At 46.6% G+C, this 19,170-nt stretch overlaps 1 protein-coding gene across 3 annotated transcripts in view; it reads left to right on the plus strand.

The window, feature by feature from the left end:
* LOC140422076 (uncharacterized) overlaps window positions 1–19,170 on the plus strand; it is a 329,884-nt gene that overhangs the window by 283,344 nt on the left and 27,370 nt on the right. The window contains exon 2 of one of the 3 annotated variants that reach the window (XM_072507076.1): window positions 4,124–5,401. The exons of the other annotated variants lie outside the window; for them this stretch is intronic. Within the exon in view, the coding sequence (XP_072363177.1) occupies window positions 4,455–5,381 (927 nt within the window). The 5' untranslated portion in view covers window positions 4,124–4,454 and the 3' untranslated portion in view covers window positions 5,382–5,401. Of the gene's footprint in view, window positions 1–4,123; window positions 5,402–19,170 lie in introns of those variants that run through there. 3 annotated transcript variants of the gene reach the window in all.

The raw sequence follows: 19,170 nt of genomic DNA on the forward strand, positions 1-19,170 counted from the left end.
ACACGGATAACATAGAACTATAGTGCAGAAGGCCATTCGCCCCTTCAAGTCTGCACTGAGTCTCAGAAAAAGCATTTCACTGAGGCCCATTCCCCATCCTATCCTCGTAACCCGTTGCATTGATCATGGTCAACCCACCTAACCTACACATCTTTGATACTAAGGGGCAAATTAGCGTGACCAATCCACTTTCACTGCTCATCTTTGGACAGTGGGAGGAAACCGGAGCACCCGGAGGAAACACACGAAGACACGAGGAGAATATGCAAACTCCACACAGACAGCCACCCAAGGCTGGGATTGAACCTGGGTCCCTGGCGCTGAGGTAGCAGCACTAATCACTGTGCCCTACTCCCGGCCTAAGTTGAATTGAATTCACTCATGGAAAGCCCAGGAGGAGCAAGTCAGTCAAATGTAGGAGTCCCATCCTTTACCCAATGCATAAGACTCAGAATGAATCACGGACTTTAAAAATTGCATGGAGATGCATTCCATAATCAGCCTATGCTGGTTTTGGATCGAGAGAGAACTGACTGGTCTGCTTCTGTATTGAGCCAGATGAATGTTGGCTCCATCCTCACCCAATCCCTTGTGAACCTAAGACGAGAGGCCAATTGATGAAGCCTGATTTTCGGAAGACCATACCCTCCCTTATCTTGGTGATTGGAGCTGAACAAACATTTTGTTCCAGGTAGAGTTATAGATGTTTACAGCATGGAACCAGGCCCTTTGGCCCAGCTTGTCCATGCCGCCCAATTTCTATCACTAAGCTAGTCCCACTTGCCAGCATTTGGCCCATATCCCTCTACCCACCCTGCCCATGTAACTATCTAACTGCTTTTTAAAGGACAAATTTGTACCCGCCTCTACACTGCCTCTGGCAGCCTATTCCAGAAGTTCACCACCCTCTGTGTGAAGAATTTTCCCCTTTGGTCTCTTTTGTATCTCTCTCCTCTCACCTTAAACCTATGTCCTCTAGTTCTAAACTCCTCTACCTCAGGGAAAAAATGTTGGCTATCTTCCTTATCTATGCTCCTCATTGTTTTATAGACCTCTATAAGATCACACCTAAGCCTCCTACGCTCCAGGGAACAAAGTCCCAGCCTCTCCTTATAACTCAGACCATCAAGTCCTCGCAGCATCCTGGTAAATCTCTTTGCACTCTTTTGTGTTTAACATTATTCTTTATATAATAAGGTGACCAGAACTGAACACCGTATTCCATGTCCGGTCTTACCAATGTCTTGTCCAATTTCAATAAGACATCCCGACTCCGGTATTCAATATTCTAACCAATAAAACCGAGCATACTGACTGCCTTCTTCACCACCCTGTCCACCTGTGACTCCACCTTCAAGGAGCTGTGAACCTGTACTCCTAGATCTCTTTGTTCTGTAACTCTCCCCAACTCCCTACCATTAACTGAGCAGGTCCTGCCCTGATTTGATTAATTTCCCTAACAACTCTGGTTGACAGCAGTATAGGCAGCATCTGCAGAGGGTACAACAGTCTGTGCAACACATTTTAATGAAGGGGATCCTCACTCACCATGAAATCGGAACAGCCGACCACCGGGCAAGGTCCCACCTAATAGTCACCATCAGCTGTGGAAAGTTGGCCCCATAAAGCCGTCATTGATCGGTTTGGGCTGGTTTAGCTCAGTGGGCTAGACAGCTGGTTTGACATAAACATAGAACAAACAGTGCAGAAGGAGGCCATTCAGCCCATTGAGTCTGCACCGACCCACTTAAGCCCTCACTTCCACCCTATCCCCGTAACTCAATAACCCCTCCTAACCTTTTTGGTCACGCAGGGCAATGTATCATGGCTAATCCACCTAACCGGCACGTCTTTGGACTGTGGAAGTAAGTCGGAGCACCCGAGGAAACCCAAGCAGATACGGGGAGAACGTGCAGACTCCGCACAGACAATGACCCAGCGGGGAATGGAACCTGGGACCCTGGCGCTGTGAAGCCACAGTGCTATCCACTTGTGCCACCGTGCTGCCCCTAGGCTGCAGAACAAAGGTCCTTTGTCAAACAGGCCAAGTATTTGCTCGGCTTATTCCCAAACTCGTACAACTTCGATCTCACTAACTTTCAACTTTTCTCGACCTGCTGAGTAAATAGGGAGTTCAAAGCCACTCTTGCTGCGTTAACCTCCTTCAGCAGTAGCTTACTCGGGCTCTCCATATGATTCTCTTCCACCGTCGCCAAACAAACCTCCAGAAGCTGCTGGTTCTCCAGCATCCTGCACCTTTTATTAGCAGTGTAAGAAATGATCAGCCCCCGAGCATAAACCGTAAATGTCTCCAACAAAATGGAGAAGGAAATATAAGGAGTCGAGTTAACCAAAAGGAAGAACTCAAACTCTTCCCGAAAGTGCATAATAAATGAACTCAGGGAGGCTCCAAACCTCCACATTCTCGACCTGGGGGTGAGCCCTCGAGCAGAAACTCCAGACAAACGGGGGAAGGTCTGCGATTACGATGCTCCCTGTGGTGCAAGTGGACACCAGGTGTAGGATCGTCCTCGGCACAAAAAAAGTTGTCGATTCTAGTCTGACATTGCTGTGGGGCTAGAAAGAAGGTAAAATCTCTGCTCCTCAGGTGCAAAGTGCTCTAAACACCCACATAACCCACCTTCTCACGGTTATGATCCCGGACCAGACCCCAACAGTGGCTCGGATACTGGGCACAAACCCCAATATTTTATTTGTGTTTTGTCAGACTGTGAGGCAAGGATACCTCACTCCAGGAGTGATTTCACACAAAATAGGGCCATGCTATGTGAAAATAAACTTTATTATTGACACAATATTCAAATATATAACATCACACCAGAAAACAGCTGACAATTAGCCCTTAAACAATGCTAATCAATACAGTGAATACAGTAACCCTTAACTGCTACCTTTATTCCCACTCAAACAGCAAAAACACATCTCAGCTCTCAATCCACCGTTAAACACAGTTAGCCCTCAGCAATACCTGCTTTACACAGATGTTCTTTGAGAAAGAGAGCTCTTGTGTCACCGCTTTAAAGACAAGATCTCAAACCTGTCAGAACCATGAAGAAACTTGGGAAGCTGTTTCAGCTTGTTTCAGCTTGCCTTCGAATGACACTCTTCTGAACTGCTTGGAAAGAAACTGCTAATCTAGCTGCAGACATATATTTTCAACTGAACTGAGATGCTTGACCTCTGCTCACGTCTTGAACTAATTCTCAACTAAAACACTGCTTTGCTGCAAAAAGCCTGAAACCGTGGCTCCTCCCAGTACTGACACCATCTGACCAAGCTGAAATCTAATTAACTCCACAGGGAATCCCCTTCATCCAAACAACATTCCATTAGTCCACGCTTTTTACGATGCTTTAATTACACCTCTGGCTCCAAAACTTCATTGTCCTTCAAAAAGAATAAATTTAGAGTACCCAATTCTTTTTTTTTCCAATTAAGGGGCAATTTAGCGTGGCCAATTCACCGACCCTGCACATCGTTTTACATTGTGGGGGTGAGACCCATGTAGACACAGGGAGAATGTGCAGACTCCACATGGACAGTGACACGGGGCCAGGATCGAAACCAGGTCCTCGGCACTGAGGGGCAGCAGTGCTAACCACTGCGCCACCGTGCTGCCCCCGGCAATGAATTCAAAGACAATGTGGTGAAGCTTTGGGATTCTCTACCCCAGAGGACTGTGGAGCCTCAGTCATCAAGTATTTTTAGACCGAGAGTGATAGGTTTCTCGATATTGAAGATATCGAGGGATATGGGGGATAGTGTGGAAAAATGGTGCTGAGGTAGATCGGCCAATGATCCCATTGAATGGTCGAGTAGGCTTGATGGGCTGAATGGCCGACTGTGGCTCCTATTTGTTATGATCTGTGTCCAGGACAGGAAGCAGTGAGCAGGGATCTGTCAGTCAGCCTGAATCAGCACCTTCAGGAGAATTGGGAGGGTGAATATTAGATACAGCAGAGTGAGAATGGAGGGAGAGTGTGTGGGATGGAGATTTACGGCTTTTGGGGAATGAGAGAGGAAAAAATGTTCCATAGAAATTAAAATAATCTGTTCTGAATTTCTATCCTGGACTGACTGATGTCTTTTGTAAACTCCAAAGGATCGGATTTACAGACAGAAATCTCAAACATCACGTCTGGATCTGACAGAGTCACTCGGTTCATCGGCCATTAAATCTAGAAGGAGAAATGTTTGCCCGACCTGTTGACTTCAACAAAGTTTAACCATCAGTGTGACTGAAAAAGCACCGAGACACACACACCCGAGCAAGAGTGTTCCAGAGCACTGACTGTGGAAAGAGCTTTAACCAGTTACACAGCCTGAAAAAACATCACACCATTCACAGCGGGGAGAGACCGTACACGTGTTCTGTGTGTGGACGAGGCTTCAATTGATCATCTGACCTGGAGAGACACGAGGAGACCCAAAACATGGAGAAACCGTGGAAATGTGGGGACTGTGGGAAGGGATACAGATTCCCATCAGAGCTGGAGATTCATCAACGCAGTCACACTGGGGAGAGGCCATTCACCTGCTCTCAGTGTGAGAAGGGATTCACTGAGTTATCCAGTCTGAAGAAACACCAGCGAGTTCACACTGGGGAGAGGCCATTCACCTGCTCTCAGTGTGGGAAGGGATTCACTGAGTTATCCAATCTGAAGAAACACCAGCGAGTTCACACTGGGGAGAGGCCGTTCACCTGCTCTCAGTGTGGGAAGCGATTCACTCAGTCAAGCAGCCTTCAAACACACCTGCGAATTCACACTGGGGAGAAGCCGTTCACCTGCTCTCAGTGTGGGAAGGGATTCACTGCTTCATCGAGCCTGCTGAAACACCAGCGAGTTCACACTGGGAAGAGGCCGTTCACCTGCTCTCAGTGTGGGAAGGGATTCACTATTTCATCCAACCTGCAGAAACACCAGCTAGTTCACACTGGGAAGAGGCCGTTCACCTGCTCTCAGTGTGGGAAGGGATTCACTACTTCATCCAACCTGCTGTCACACCAGCGAGTTCACACTGGGGAGAAGCCGTTCACCTGCTCTCAGTGTAGGAAGGGATTCACTGCTTCATCGAGCCTGCTGAAACACCAGCGAGTTCACACTGGGAAGAGGCCGTTCACCTGCTCTCAGTGTAGGAAGGGATTCACTGCTTCATCGAGCCTGCTGAAACACCAGCGAGTTCACACTGGGAAGAGGCCATTCACCTGCTCTCAGTGTGGGAAGGGATTCACTACTTCATCCAACCTGCTGAAACACCAGCAAGTTCACACTGGGGAGAAGCCGTTCACCTGCTCTCAGTGTGGGAAGGGATTCTGTGTTTCCTCGTCCCTGCTGAGACACCAACAAGTTCACAATTGATTACAGTGATGGATTCTGCTGTTATTGTTCTGCTTCAATTACATCCAGGACTGCATTTCGTTCTCTCTTCTCTTTCTCTCTCAGGGATTCTGAGACAAGAAAAGTGATGGAACCGTGGCGAACAAGAAAAGTTAAAGATTCCATTAGATCAAAGGAAGAGGCTCATAAAGTGGCCAAAATAGTAGTAAACCTGAGGACTGAGAACGTGTTTTAGAATTCAGCAAAGGAGGACCAAGCAACTGATAAAGAGAAAATAGAACCTGGACTTGCACAAACTGATCATGGGAGGGGACTTTAATACAGTTATTGATCCCGGCCTGGATCGATCATGCTTGAAAACGGGCAGGGTGCCAGCAATGGCAAAGGAACTGAAAGGGTTCATGGAGCAGATGGGGTGGGGTGGATCCATGGAGATTTAGGCAGCCGAGGGTGAAGGAGTTTCCTTTCTACTCCCACGTACATAAGGTATACTCTCAGATCGATTTCTTTGTTTTGGGTAGGGCCTCGCTGGCAGGGGTGGTGGACACGGGGTATTCGGCGATTACGATCTCGGACCATGCTCCACACTGGGTTGACCTGCAGATGAGTAAAGATAGCAATTAGCGCCCGCAATGGAGGTTGGATGTCGGGCTGTTGGCGGACGAAGCGGTGTGCGAGAGGCTGAGGAAATGCATGTTGCATTACCCGCAGGTAAATGATACGGGGGAGGTCTCGGCAGCGGTGGTCTGGGAAGTGCTGAAGGCAGTGGTGAGAGGAGAGCTGATCTCGATCCGGGCTTACAGGGACAGGACGGACAGGGCAGAGACGGACCGACTAGTAAAAGAGATTCTACGAGTCGATAGGAGGTACGCGGAGACTCCAGAGATAGGGCATTTAAGGGAACGGCGGAGGCTATAGGTGGAGTTTGGCTTGTTAACCACAGGGAGGGCAGTGGAATAGCTCAAAGGCGAGGGGGGGCGATATACGAGCATGGTGAGAAGGCCAGCAGGATGCTTGCACAGCAGCTTAGAAAGAGGGACGCAGCTAGGGAAATAGGGAAAGTTATCGACGGGGATGGGAACTTAGTTGGGGACTCCGTAGGGGATGTAAGACATTTCGGGATTTTTACAGCAGGTTGTACAGCTCAGAACCGCCTGTGAGGCCGGAGGGGTTGAGGCACTTCCTGGAGGGGCTGACTTTTCCGAAGGTGGACGGGGAGCTGTTAGAAGGGCTGGGAACCCCGATCGGGTTGGAAGAGATAGTGAAGGGTCTGAAGGCCACGCTGCCGGGTAAGGCCCGGGATCGGACGGGTACCCAGAGGAGTTCTATGAAAAGTTCTCCGGGATATTGGGACCGGTGCTGATGAAGGTGTTTCTCGAGGCAAGGGAAAGGGAGGTTCTGCCCCAGATGATGTCATGGGCCACGATTCCGCTTATCCTGAAACGGGACAAGAACCCGGAGCTATGTGGGTCCTACGGCCGATTTCCCTGTTGAACGTAGATGCCAAACTGCTGGTCAAAATTTTGTTGAACGTCATTGTGGAGGATCAGACGGGCAGCCAGCTGGTGGCCAATGTAAGAAAGCTGTTAAACATGATCATGATGCTCCCGGAAAGTAGGGAGGTGGAGGTAATGGTCGCAATGGATGCAGAGAAAGCTTTTGACCGCGTTGAGTGGGATTATTTTTGGGAGGTCCTGGGGCGGTTTGGATTTGGGAGGGGCTTTATTGACTGGGTCAGGTTGCTGTACCAGTCTTCAGTGTACGGATGAACAGGACGACTTCGGATGAGACAGGGATGCCCCTTCTCCCCACTGCTGTTTTCACTGGCTCTTGAGCCGCTGGCAATTGCTCTGAGGGTCTCAAGGGGCTGGAAGGGGCTCGTCCGGGGGAGGGGGGAGCACAGAGTCTCGCTGTATGCAGACGACCTGCATTTGTATGTTTCCAATCCAATTGAGGGGATGGAAGAAATTGTGGGAATTTTAGGGGAATTTGGCTGCTTTTTGGGGTATAAGCTTAATATGGGGGAGAGCGAGATGTTTATAGTCCAGGCGAGGGATCAGGAGAGGCGACTGGGGGAACTGCCGTTTAGAGTGGTAGGGGACAGTTTCAGGTCCCTAGGTGGCGAGGGATTGGGACCGGCTACCACCTCCGCTGGCAAAGCATTCCAGGCACCCACCACCCTCTGCGTAAAAAACTTTCCACGCACATCTCCCTTAAACTTTCCCCCTCTCACCTTGAAATCGTGACCCCTTGTAATTGACACCCCCACTCTTGGAAAAAGCTTGTTGCTATCCACCCTGTCCATACATCTCATAATTTTGTAGACCTCAATCAGGTCCCCCCTCAACCTCTGCCTTTCTAACGAAAACAATCCTAATCTACTCAACCTTTCTTCATAGCTAGCACCCTCCATACCAGGAAACAGCCTGGTGAACCTCCTCTGAACCCTCTCTAAAGCATCCACATCCTTCTGGTAATGTGGCGACCAAAACTGCACGCAGTATTCCAAATGTGGCCTAACCAAAGTCCTATACAACTGTAACATGACCTGCCGACTCTTATACTCAGTACCCCATCCGATGAACGCAAGCATGCTGTATGCCTTCTTGACAACTCTATCGACCTGCGTTACCACCTTCAGGGTACAATGGACCTGAACTCCCAGATCTCTCTGTACATCAATTTTCCCCAGGACTCTTCCATTGACCGTATAGTCGCTCTTGAATTGGATCTTCAAAAATGCATCACCTTGCATTTTCCTGGATTGAACTCCATCTGCCATTTTTCTATCCAATTCTCCAATCTATCTATATTTTGCTGTATTCTCTGACAGTCCTCCTCGCTATCTGCAGCTCCACCAATCTTAGTATCATCTGCAAACTTGCTAATCAGACCACCTATACCTTCGTCCAGATCATTTATGTATATTACAAACAACAGTGGTCCGAGCACAGATCCCTGTGGAACACCACTAGTCACCTTTCTCCATTTTGGACACTCCCATCCACCACTACTCTCTGTCTCCTGTTACCCAGCCAGTTCTTTATCCATCTAGCTAGTACACCCTGAACTCCATACAACTTCACTTTTTCAATCAACCTGCCATGGGAAACTTTATCAAACACATCTACAGCTCTTCCCTCATCAATTAACTTTGTCACTTCATTAAAGAGTTCTATTAGATTTGTAAGACATGACCTTCCCTGCACAAAACCATGCTGCCTATCACTGATAACTCTATTTTCTTCCAAATGTGAATAGATCCTATCCCTCAGTATCTTCTCCAACAGTTTGCCTACCACTGATGTCAGGCTCACAGGTCTATAATTCCCTGGATTATCCCTGCTACCCTTCTTAAACAAAGGGACAACATTAGCAATTCTCCAATCCTCCGGGACCTCACCCGTGCTCAAGGATACTGCAAATATATCTGTTAAGGCCCCAGCTATTTCGTCCCTCGCTTCCCTCAGTAACCTGGGGAAGGTCCCATCCGGACCTGGGGACTTGTCCACCTTAATGCCTTTTAAAATACCCAAAACTTCCCCCTTCCTTATGTCGACTTGACCTAGAGTATTTAAACATCCATCCCTAGCCTCAACATCAGTCATGTCCCTCTCCTTGGTGAATACCGATGCAAAGTACTCATTAAAAATCTCACCCATTTCCTCTGACTCCACGCATAAATTCCCTCTTTTGTCTTTGAGTGGTCCAATCCTTTCTCTAGTTACCCTCTTGCTTATATATGAATAAAAGGCTTTGGGATTTTCCTTAACCCTGTTAGCCAAAGATATTTCATGATCCCTTTTAGCCCTCTTTATTGCGTGTTTGAGATTTGTCCAATTTCCCGATATTCCTCCAAAGCTTCATCAGTTTTAAGTCGCCTAGATCTTATGTATGCTTCCTTTTCATCTTAGCGAGTCTCACAATTCCACCCGTCGTCCATGGTTCCCTAATCTTGCCATTTCTATCCCTCATTTTCACAGGGACATGTCTATCCTGCACTCTAATCAACCTTTCCTTAATAGACTCCCACATTTCAAATGTGGATTTACCCTTTAACAGCTGCTCCCAATCCACATTCCCTAGCCCCTGCCGAATTTCGTTATACTTGGCCTTTCCCCAATTTAACACTCTTCCTTTAGGACCACTCTCGTCTTTGCCCATGAATATTCTAAAACTTACGGAATTGTGATCGCCATTCCCAAAGTAATCACCGACTGAAACTTGAACCACCAGGCCGGGATAATTCCCCAATACCAGGTCCTGTATGTCCCCTTCCCGAGTTGGACTATTTCAACACTGTTCTAAAAAAAACTCTCCTGGATGCTCCTTACAAATTCTGCTCCATCTACGCCTCCAACACTACATGAGTCTCATTCAATGTTGGGGAAGTTAAAATCACCCATCACGACCACCCTATTGCTCCTACATTTTTCTATAATCTGTCTACATATTTGTACCTCTACTTCACGCTCGCTTTTGGGAGGCCTGTAGTAAAGTCCCAACGATGTTACTGCACCCTTCCTATTTCTTAGCTCTACCCATATTGCCTCAGTGCTCGAATCCTCCATCGTGCCCTCCTTAATCACAGCTGTGATATCATCTCTGACCAGTAATCCAACTCCTCCACCCCTTTTACCTCCCTCTCTATCCCTCCTGAAGCATCTATACCCTGGGATATTTAGTTGCCAGTCTTGCCCTTCCCTCAACCTAGTCTCAGTAATACCAATAACATCATATTCCCAGGTACTAATCCAAGCCCTAAATTCATCTGCCTTACCTGCTACATTTCTCGCATTGAAACAAATGCACCTCAGACCACCTGTCCCTTTGCGTTCATCATCTCTTCCCTGTCTACTCTTCCCCTTAGTCACATTGAGTTTATTATCTAGTACCTTACTGGCTTTAGTTGCTGCCTCTTTATTGACCTCTAACTTCCTAATCTGGTTCCCATCCTCCTGCCACATTAGTTTAAAACCTCCCCAACAGTGTTAGCAAAAGCACCCCCTTGGACATTGGTTCCAGTCCTGCCCAGGTGTAGACCATCCGATTTGTAGTGGTCCCACCGCCCCCAGAACCGGTTCCAATGTCCCAAAAATCTGAACCCCTCCCTCCTGCACCATCTCTCAAGCCACGTATTCATTCTGACTATTCTTGAATTTCTACTCTGACTGTCTCGTGGCACTGGTAGCAATCCTGACATTACTACCTTTGAGGTCCTACTTTTTAACTTATCTCCTAACTCCCTAAATTCTGATTGTTGGACCTCATCCCGTTTTTTACCTATATCGTTGGTGCCTATATGCACCACGACAACTGGCTGTTCACTCTCCCTTCAGTATGTCCTGCAGCCGATCTGAGACATCCCTGACCAGTGCACCCGGGAGGCAACATACCATTCGAGAGTCTCGTTTCCGACCACAGAAACGCCTGTCTACTCCCCTTACGATTGAATCCCCTATGACTATAGCCCTGCCAGTCTTTTTCCCGCCCTTCTGTGCAGCAGAGCCAGCCACGGTGCCATGAGCCTGGCTACTACTGCCTTCTCCTGGTGAGTCATTTCCCCCAACAGTATCCAAAACGGTATACCTGTTTTGGAGGGAGATGACCGCTGGGGACACCTGCACTGCCTTCCTGCTCTTTTGCTGCCTTTTGGTCACCCATTCCCTGTCTCCCTCACCAACCCTAATCTGCGGTGTGACCAACTCACTGAACGTGCTATCCACGACCTCCTCAGCATTGCGGATGCTCCAAAGTGAGTCCATCCGCAGCTCCAGAGCCGTCATGCAGTCTAACAGGAGCTACAGCTGGACACACTTCCCGCACATGAAAGAATTAGGGGCATGGGCCGCGTCCCTGTACTCCCACATTGAGCACGGGGAGCATAACATGGGTCTGGGATCTCCTGGCATTTTTACACTTTTACCTTAACTGATTTCAAATATAATATCAAATAATGAATAAGTGAAAGGAATAAAGATTTTACATACCAATCACAATACTTACCAACACACAAAGAGTTTAATTTCACCCAGCTACTGCTAATTGGAGCACTTTCCTTACCAGCCAATCCGGTCACTGCTTTGCTGTGATGTCACTCTTCAAGGTAAGTTTTTAAAGAGGAAAACTTAACCTTCCCGACAGACCCCTGGCCACTGCCCCCGCCGAAAATCTGAAGGCCGCTTCTCCGGCAGCTGTGTCCCCGCCGCTCTCCTCGCGCTCTTTTATCCTGTATCCCCGCCGCTCTCCTCGCGCTCTTTTATCCTGTGTCCCCGCCGCTCTCCTCACGCTCTTTTATCCTGTGTCCCCGCCGCTCTCCTCGCGCTCTTTTATCCTATGTCCCCGCCGCTCTCCTCGCGCTCTTTTATCCTGTGTCGCTGCCGCTCTCGCGCTCTTTTATCCTGTGTCCCCGCCGCTCTCCTCGCGCTCTTTTATCCTGTGCCCCCGCCGCTCTCGCGCTCTTTTATCCTGTGTCCCCGCCGCTCTCGCGCTCTTTTATCCTGTGTCCCCGCCGCTCTCCTCGGTATGGGGGTTAAGTCCCCGCGAGTGAGGAGGCTAATGCTTGAGCGGAGCCGGGGGGAGGGCGGGCTGGCGCTGCCGAATTTTAGCAATTATTACTGGGAGGCTAACATAGCCATGGTTAGGAAGTGGCTGGGGGGAGGGGGGGGGGGTCGGCATGGGTACGTATGGAGGTGGCTTCTTGCATGGGCAGAAGTCTGGGGGTGGTAACTGCCCCTCTACCGTTCCCGTCGGCGCAGTACTCCACCAGTCCCGTGGTGGCGGCCTTGAGAGTCTGGGGGCAGTGGAGGGGACATGTGGGAGCATCGGTCTGGTCCCCAATCTGCGATAATCACCGAGAAACATAAAAAACGACTGGAAAAGCTCCTGTAGGAATGCGAAAAGGAAAAGATTAGCAAAGACCAATGTGGGTCCATTCCAGACAGAGACAGGAGAGGTTATAATGGGGAATAAGGAAATGGCAGAGAAACTAAATAATGTGAGTTTGTTTCACAGAGGAAGATACAGAAATTGTCCCAAAAACACTAGAGAACCAAGGGGACTAGTGAGCACGAGGAACTGAAAGAGATTAGTATTAGTGAAAAAGTAGTATTGGTTGAAAGTTAATAAATTCCCAAAAGCTGCTGCTCTACATCCCAGAGTGTTGAAAGAGGTGGCTGTAGAGATAGTGGATACATTGGTGATCATCTTTCAAAATTCTATAGATTCTGGAATGATTCCTGCAGATTGGAAGGTGGTAAATGTAACCCCACAATTTAAGGAGGGAGAGAAAACAGGGAACCATAGACCCATTAGCCTGACATCAGTAGGAGGGAAAGTGCTACAATCTATTATAAGATGTGATAACATACGAATTAGGAGCAGGAGTAGGCCACTCGGCCCCTCGAGCCTGCTCCACCATTCAATAAGTTCACGGCTGATCTGACTTTAACCTCAACTCCACACTCCTGCCGACCCCCCGATAACCTTTCACCTTCTTACTTGGCAAGAATTTATCCAGCTCTGCCTTAAAAATATTCAAAGACTCTGCTTCCACTGCCCTTTGAGGAAGAAAGTTCCAAAGACTCACAACCCTCAGAGAAAAAAAGTTTTCCTCTGCCTTAAATGGGCAAGTTTTAACTTTTAAAGTGACTGCAATTTCTAGATTCTCCCACAAGAGGAAATATCCTTTCCACATCCACCCTGTCAAGGCCCCTCGGGATCTTGTACGCTTCAATCAAGTCACCTACATTTCATCACTCACAAGTACAGCCTTAAATGAGAGCAATACTGTACACAGTGCTCCAGATGTGGTCTCACCAATGTCCTATACAACTGAAGCATAACCTCCCTACTTTTGTATTCAATCCTCCTCCCAATAAACAATAATATTCTATTAGTTTTCCTAATTACTTGCTGTACCTGTATACTCGCCTTTTGTGATTCATGCTCTTGGACACCCAGATCCCTCTGAATCTCAGAGCTCTGCAATCTCTCACCATTTAGATAACAAGCTTTTTTATTCTTTTGCCAAAATTGATAAGTCACGTTTTCCCACATAATACTCGATTGGGCAGATCTTTTCCTACTCACGTAACCTATCTATATCCCTTTGTAACCTCCTTATGTCCTCTTCACAATTTAGTTTCCTACCTGTCTTTATATCATTGGAACATAGGAGCAGGAGTTGGCCATTCAGCCCGTCGAGCCTGCTCCACCATTCAATACGATCATGGTTGATCATCCACTTCAAAGCCTTTTCCCCCACACTATCCCCATATCCCTTTGTGTTATTGGAATTTAGAAATCTGTCAGTCTCTGCTTTAAACACACCCAATGACTGAGCTCCCACAGCCCTCTGGGGTAGAGAATTCCAAAGATTCATAACCCTGTGAGTAAAGAAATGTCTCCTCCGAGACCGGTCCTAAGTGGCTTCCCCCTTATTTTGAAATTGTGTCCCCTGGTTCTAGACTCCCCAACCAGGGGAACCACCTCACCTGCACCTACCCTGTCTATTCCATTCAGTATCTTAGAAGTTTCAGTGAGATCGCCTCTCATTCTTCAAAACTCGAGTGAATACGGGCCGAGTTTCCCCAATCTCTATTCATAGGACAGTCCTGCCATCCCCTGTGGTCTCTGGTTCCCTGTTTTCTCTCTCCCTCCTTAAATCGCGGGTTTGCATTTACCAGTTTTCAATCTAGAAAATTTTGAAAGGTGATCACCAATGTATCCACTATCTCTCCACCCACCTCTTTCAACACTCTGGGATGTAGAGCATCAGCTTTTGGGGATTTCTGATTTATTTCTTTATTGCCACGTGTACCGAGGTACAGTGAAAACTATTGTTCTATGTACAGTCCAGACAGATCACTCCATACAGGGAAAAAATACCATTTATTAACTTTCAATCACATTAATTTCTCCAGTACTAGTTTTTCACTGATACTAATCTTTTTCAGTTCCTCGGGCTCACTAGTCCTTTGGTGTTCTCATGTTTGGGGGAAATTTCTGTATCTTCCTCCGTGAAGACAGACTCACATTATTTAGTTTCTCTGCCATTTCCTTGTTCCCCATTATAAACTCTCCTGTCTCTGTCTGGAATGGACCCACATTGGTCTTTGCTAATCTTTTCCTTTTCACATTCCTATAGGAGCTTTTCCTGTCGGTTTTATGTTTCTCGCCTGTTTGCTCTCACATTCTATTTTCTCTTTCTTTATCAGTCTCTTGGTTTGGTTTTCAGCAAAGGAAGACCAAGTTCCAATCCTCAGGTTTACTATGATTTTGGCCACTTTATGAACCTCTTCCTTTGACCTAATGGAATCTTTAACATTGCTTATTAGCCACGGTTGCAAAACTTCTGTTGGAGTTTTGTTTAATAAGGGAGTCTATATTTTTTGTAAATATGTAACAATTCCTCAAATACTTGTGATTGCCTGTCTATCGTCATACCATTTATTGTAATTTCCCAATCTACCACAGACAACTGTGAATACTGGCCCAGTTTCCCCAATGTCTCTTCATAGGACAGTCCTCTGTGGTAAAATGTGCCGTGGCCTGTATTTTAGGCTCGATAAAATCAGACACTTTAAATTAAAAATTGACCATTTTAAATGGAGCCACAGCCAGCTCCAGCAACCAGCCTGAATACACTGAACTCCGACAAGCTGCCAGCACATGTCTGGAGCTGCTCTGCTCCATCAATCACCAATCAAGAGATAATTGGCTCTATTCATCAATTGATTGTTTTGATAGACAAAGTTACATAACAAACAACGCACCGGGAAATGGACTCCCATGGACAGATTCCAGTGTCCTGCTGAGTGGCCATTGGTAACTCCATTGGGTGGTACCACTCCCACCCTGTGACCTCATCGGCTGGGGTCAGAGAACATTCTGGAAGGACACAGAAAGGGTATAACGGTTGAACCCTCGGACCGCCCAGCGGTGAAGACTCCACGCAGAGGTAATCGAGACGACTGACCAGAGACGGAAAGAAGCAGCGGCGAGACCCATCTTCTCGGAAGAAGACCCCGAGGAGATTGAGATACAGAATCAAACCCGCAGCTCGAATGAGTCCATCGGCTCGGGTACTATTGAGAATCTTGGGACTGTAATTAGTGGGATAATTTAAGGGTAACTGTTTTACTGCTTGTGGAATAAAGTTATGTGATTTATACACTCCATTGTCCTTTGTTTACCTGGTCAATAAAGATACCTGGGTAAAATATTTGTTTAATAAACTGGTCGAAGTGTCTGAGGTTTTATAGACACCCCTCCCATCCCCAGAACAAGTCTGGTGAACCTTCCTTGCCCTCCCTCTTTGGCAATAATACCTTCTCTAAGGTAAGGGGAGTAAAACTGCACACAGTACTCCAGCTGTGGTCTAACCAAGGTCCTATACTATTGAAGCAAGTCTTCACTACTCCTGTACTCAAATTCTCTTGTGATAAAGACCAACATCCCATCAGCCTTCCTAATAACTTGCTGCACCTGCATGTTAGCCTTCAGTGACTTATTGATGAGGACACCCAGGTCCCTTTGTACATCTACACTTTCTAATCTCTATTTGAGACATACTCTGCTCATCGGTTCCTCCTACCAAAGTGATAATCTTACATTTTTCCACATTATATTCCATCTGCCATGTCCTTGCCCACTCACTTAAGTCTGTCCAAATCCTCCTGTAGCCGTTTTACATCTTCCTCACAACACACATTCCCACCCAGCTTTGTGTCATCAGTGAACTTGGAAATATTACATTTGGTCCCCACATCCAAATCATTGTATAAACTATGAACAGCTGGGGCCCAAGTACTGATCCTTGCAGTAACCCACTCGTCCCAACTGCTAATGTGAGAATGACCCATTTATTCCTCCTCTCTGTTTTCTGCCTGTTAGCCAATCCTCAATCCATGCCAGTATATTACCTCCCATCCCATGTGTTTTCATTTTGCTGACTAACCTCCTGTCGGGTGTTTGTCATAAACCTTCTGAAAATCCAAGTGTGCCACAACCACGGACTCCCCTTTATCAATTCTGTTTATAACATCCTCAAAAACTCCAAAAGGTTCGTCGGACATGATTTCCTATTCCTAAATCCATGTTAGAAGTCTTACAACACCAGGTTAAAGTCCAACAGGTTTGTTTCAAATCACTAGCTTTCGGAGCGCTGCTCCTTCCTCAGGTGAGGAAGAAGCTCCTTCACCTGAGGAAGGAGCTGTGCTCCGAAAGCTAGTGATTCGAAACAAACCTGTTGGACTTTAACCTGGTGTTGTAAGACTTCTTGCTGTGCCCACCCCAGTTCAACGTCGGCATCTCCATATCATAAATCCAAGTTAATTATTATTATCCAGGTGTCCATTTATCACATCCTTTATAATAGATGCTGGTATTTTCCCAATACTGATGTCAGGCTAACAGGTCTGTAGTTCACCATTTTCTCTCTCCCTTCCTGAACAGTGGGGTGACATTTGCTGCCTTCAATCTGCAGGAACTATTCCAGAATCTATAGAATTGTGGAAGATGATCATCAATGTATCCACTATCTTTATATCATCACTTTTGACTTGTTCTGAGACACTTAAGTTTGGATTTCTGGTGCAGAGTAAAGTATAACCGTGGAGTGGAATTTTAGATTGTGTAAAAGGACAAAGTTCTATTTTATAAATAAAGATGGAGGTTTCTGGCAAAAATAGTGTTTAGTTAACGTTGCTTCTAAGGCATCACAGTGGTGCAGTGGTTAGCACTGCTGCCTCACGGCGCCGAGGACCCGAGTTCAATCCTGGCCCCGGGTCACTGTCCGTGTGGAGTTTGCACATTCTCCCCGTGTCTGCGCGGGTCACACCCCCACCAACCCAAAGACGTGCAGGATAGGTGGATTGGCCGCACTCAATTGCCCCTTAATTGGAAAAATTAAAAACAAAATGTTGCTTCTAGTTTGTTTGCTGCAGTAAAAGCCATAAAACCTTAACTCCTGTTGTGTGATCCTTTACATTGTTGACTTGGAATTGATATTTTTAAAAAGTTATTGATCTGTACAGAGATCCTAATCCACAAGTTTTGACTTCCCATGTGAGCCTCAGGCAGTTTTCTGGCTCACTGTTCTTGTGTCAGTGACAGCCAGGAGATGGAGCTGAGGGCTGGATTTAGTTACCAATAACGGGGCCTGCACCCCAGTTGGGAAACTGCCATGGGCGTCGTACTAATAGAGAGACAGGAAGGTGCTGGAGGACTGACTGGGAAATGGACGTCCAACCAATTAGGACACAGAAGGAGGTGACCAGGGCTGGTAGTGACGTGACCCCCGGTATTCAGTGCCCCGGTGTCCAAAGTGGGGAGTCACGGGAACAGAGTAAAGAGAAACCATTTGGGTACTGAACATTGTGAACATCCTTTTACTCTGCTTGCTATTTATTCTCAAGTAATTTTCTGTTTCTTTGTTTATCCATGTTGTTTCATTAATAAACAATTAACAGTAAAAATATTTGATTTTGTTGGATTTTTCATGATTAGATTGATGTAGTTCAGGGAAAGTGGGTGAGAGGTTGACAGGCTCTTTAACAGAAAGTGAGTCCCTCTAAGGCGATTGGCAAAGGAACCAGAGGGGTAGAGGAGATGTGATTTTTCTTTTGACACACAAAATGGGGTTCAGGTTCTGATTGACTCATTTATTCAGGCTCCTTGAGGGAGTAACATGGGATGTCAACAAAGGGGAACCTGCAGATGTGGTTTGTTTACGTTTCTAGAAAGTATTTCCCAAGGTGCCACATCAAAGGTCTCTGCACAACATAAGAGGTCATGGTGTAGAGGGCAACATGTCAGCAGGGATAGCAGATTGGTTAGCTCATAGGAAGCAGAGAGTGGGGTATAAATGGGTCATGTTTGGGTTGGTAAGATGTGACAAGTGGAGCATCACAAGATCAGTGCTGGGCCCTCAACTATTTACAATCTATATTAATGAGTTGGATGGAGTTAAATTTGCTGATGACACAAAGCGGGATTGGAAATTAATTTGTCAAGTGGACTTGGAGAATGCAAAGGACATCAAATAGGTTAAGTGTGTAGGAATGAATTGACAGATGGAGTATAACTTGGGAAAATGTGAATGTATCCACATTATTTAAATGGAAGAGAGATTGCAGAACTCTGAGGTACAGAGGGATCTGGGTGTTCTGGTACAGGAATCACAAGTTAGTTTGCCGTGTTACGACATCTGGGCTAGTACGCGGTCAATTCCAGCCCCACGTGCCCCGGAGTCACAGCACAAGCGAATTGACCAATAATTCTTATAAAAATACCCTATGTCTTTGGCCCTTGGTTGCCCAATAATCAGTCACCATGGTTGCAAATGTAAATACGATTACTGTTTATTTATAACAGCAAACACAACTGATTTACAATAAGCCAATTCCTAATTCCCACTTTAACCTGCCCCCAACCTCTACACACACATAGGCAGACAAACACAGAGGGGTGGAAAGGGATAAAATCATAAGTGAAAAAAATTCTTTTTTTCAGATGATGATTTTTAGCACACTTTACTTCACAGCAAGCTTGCAGATTAAAGTCTTTAGTTTACAGTCTGTAGTGATCTTCTCTGTAGGTTAATTTGTTCATGTTCTTTGTAGTTTAGAAATGCAGTACTCACACTTTTCTGGAGAGGCACCTCACCTCTGTTCAAACTTTTCTTTCAGTTTGTGGTTTGTATTCAGGTCTCCATGGTTTCAGGAATACAGCACCCACAGGCTATCTGGGAAGAGAGATAGCACTCACAGCTGCCTTCTGGAGAGAGAGTTAGTCAGTTCTGCCTCTT

This window comes from Scyliorhinus torazame, chromosome 5, assembly GCF_047496885.1.
Source record: "Scyliorhinus torazame isolate Kashiwa2021f chromosome 5, sScyTor2.1, whole genome shotgun sequence".
NCBI lineage: Eukaryota > Metazoa > Chordata > Chondrichthyes > Carcharhiniformes > Scyliorhinidae > Scyliorhinus > Scyliorhinus torazame.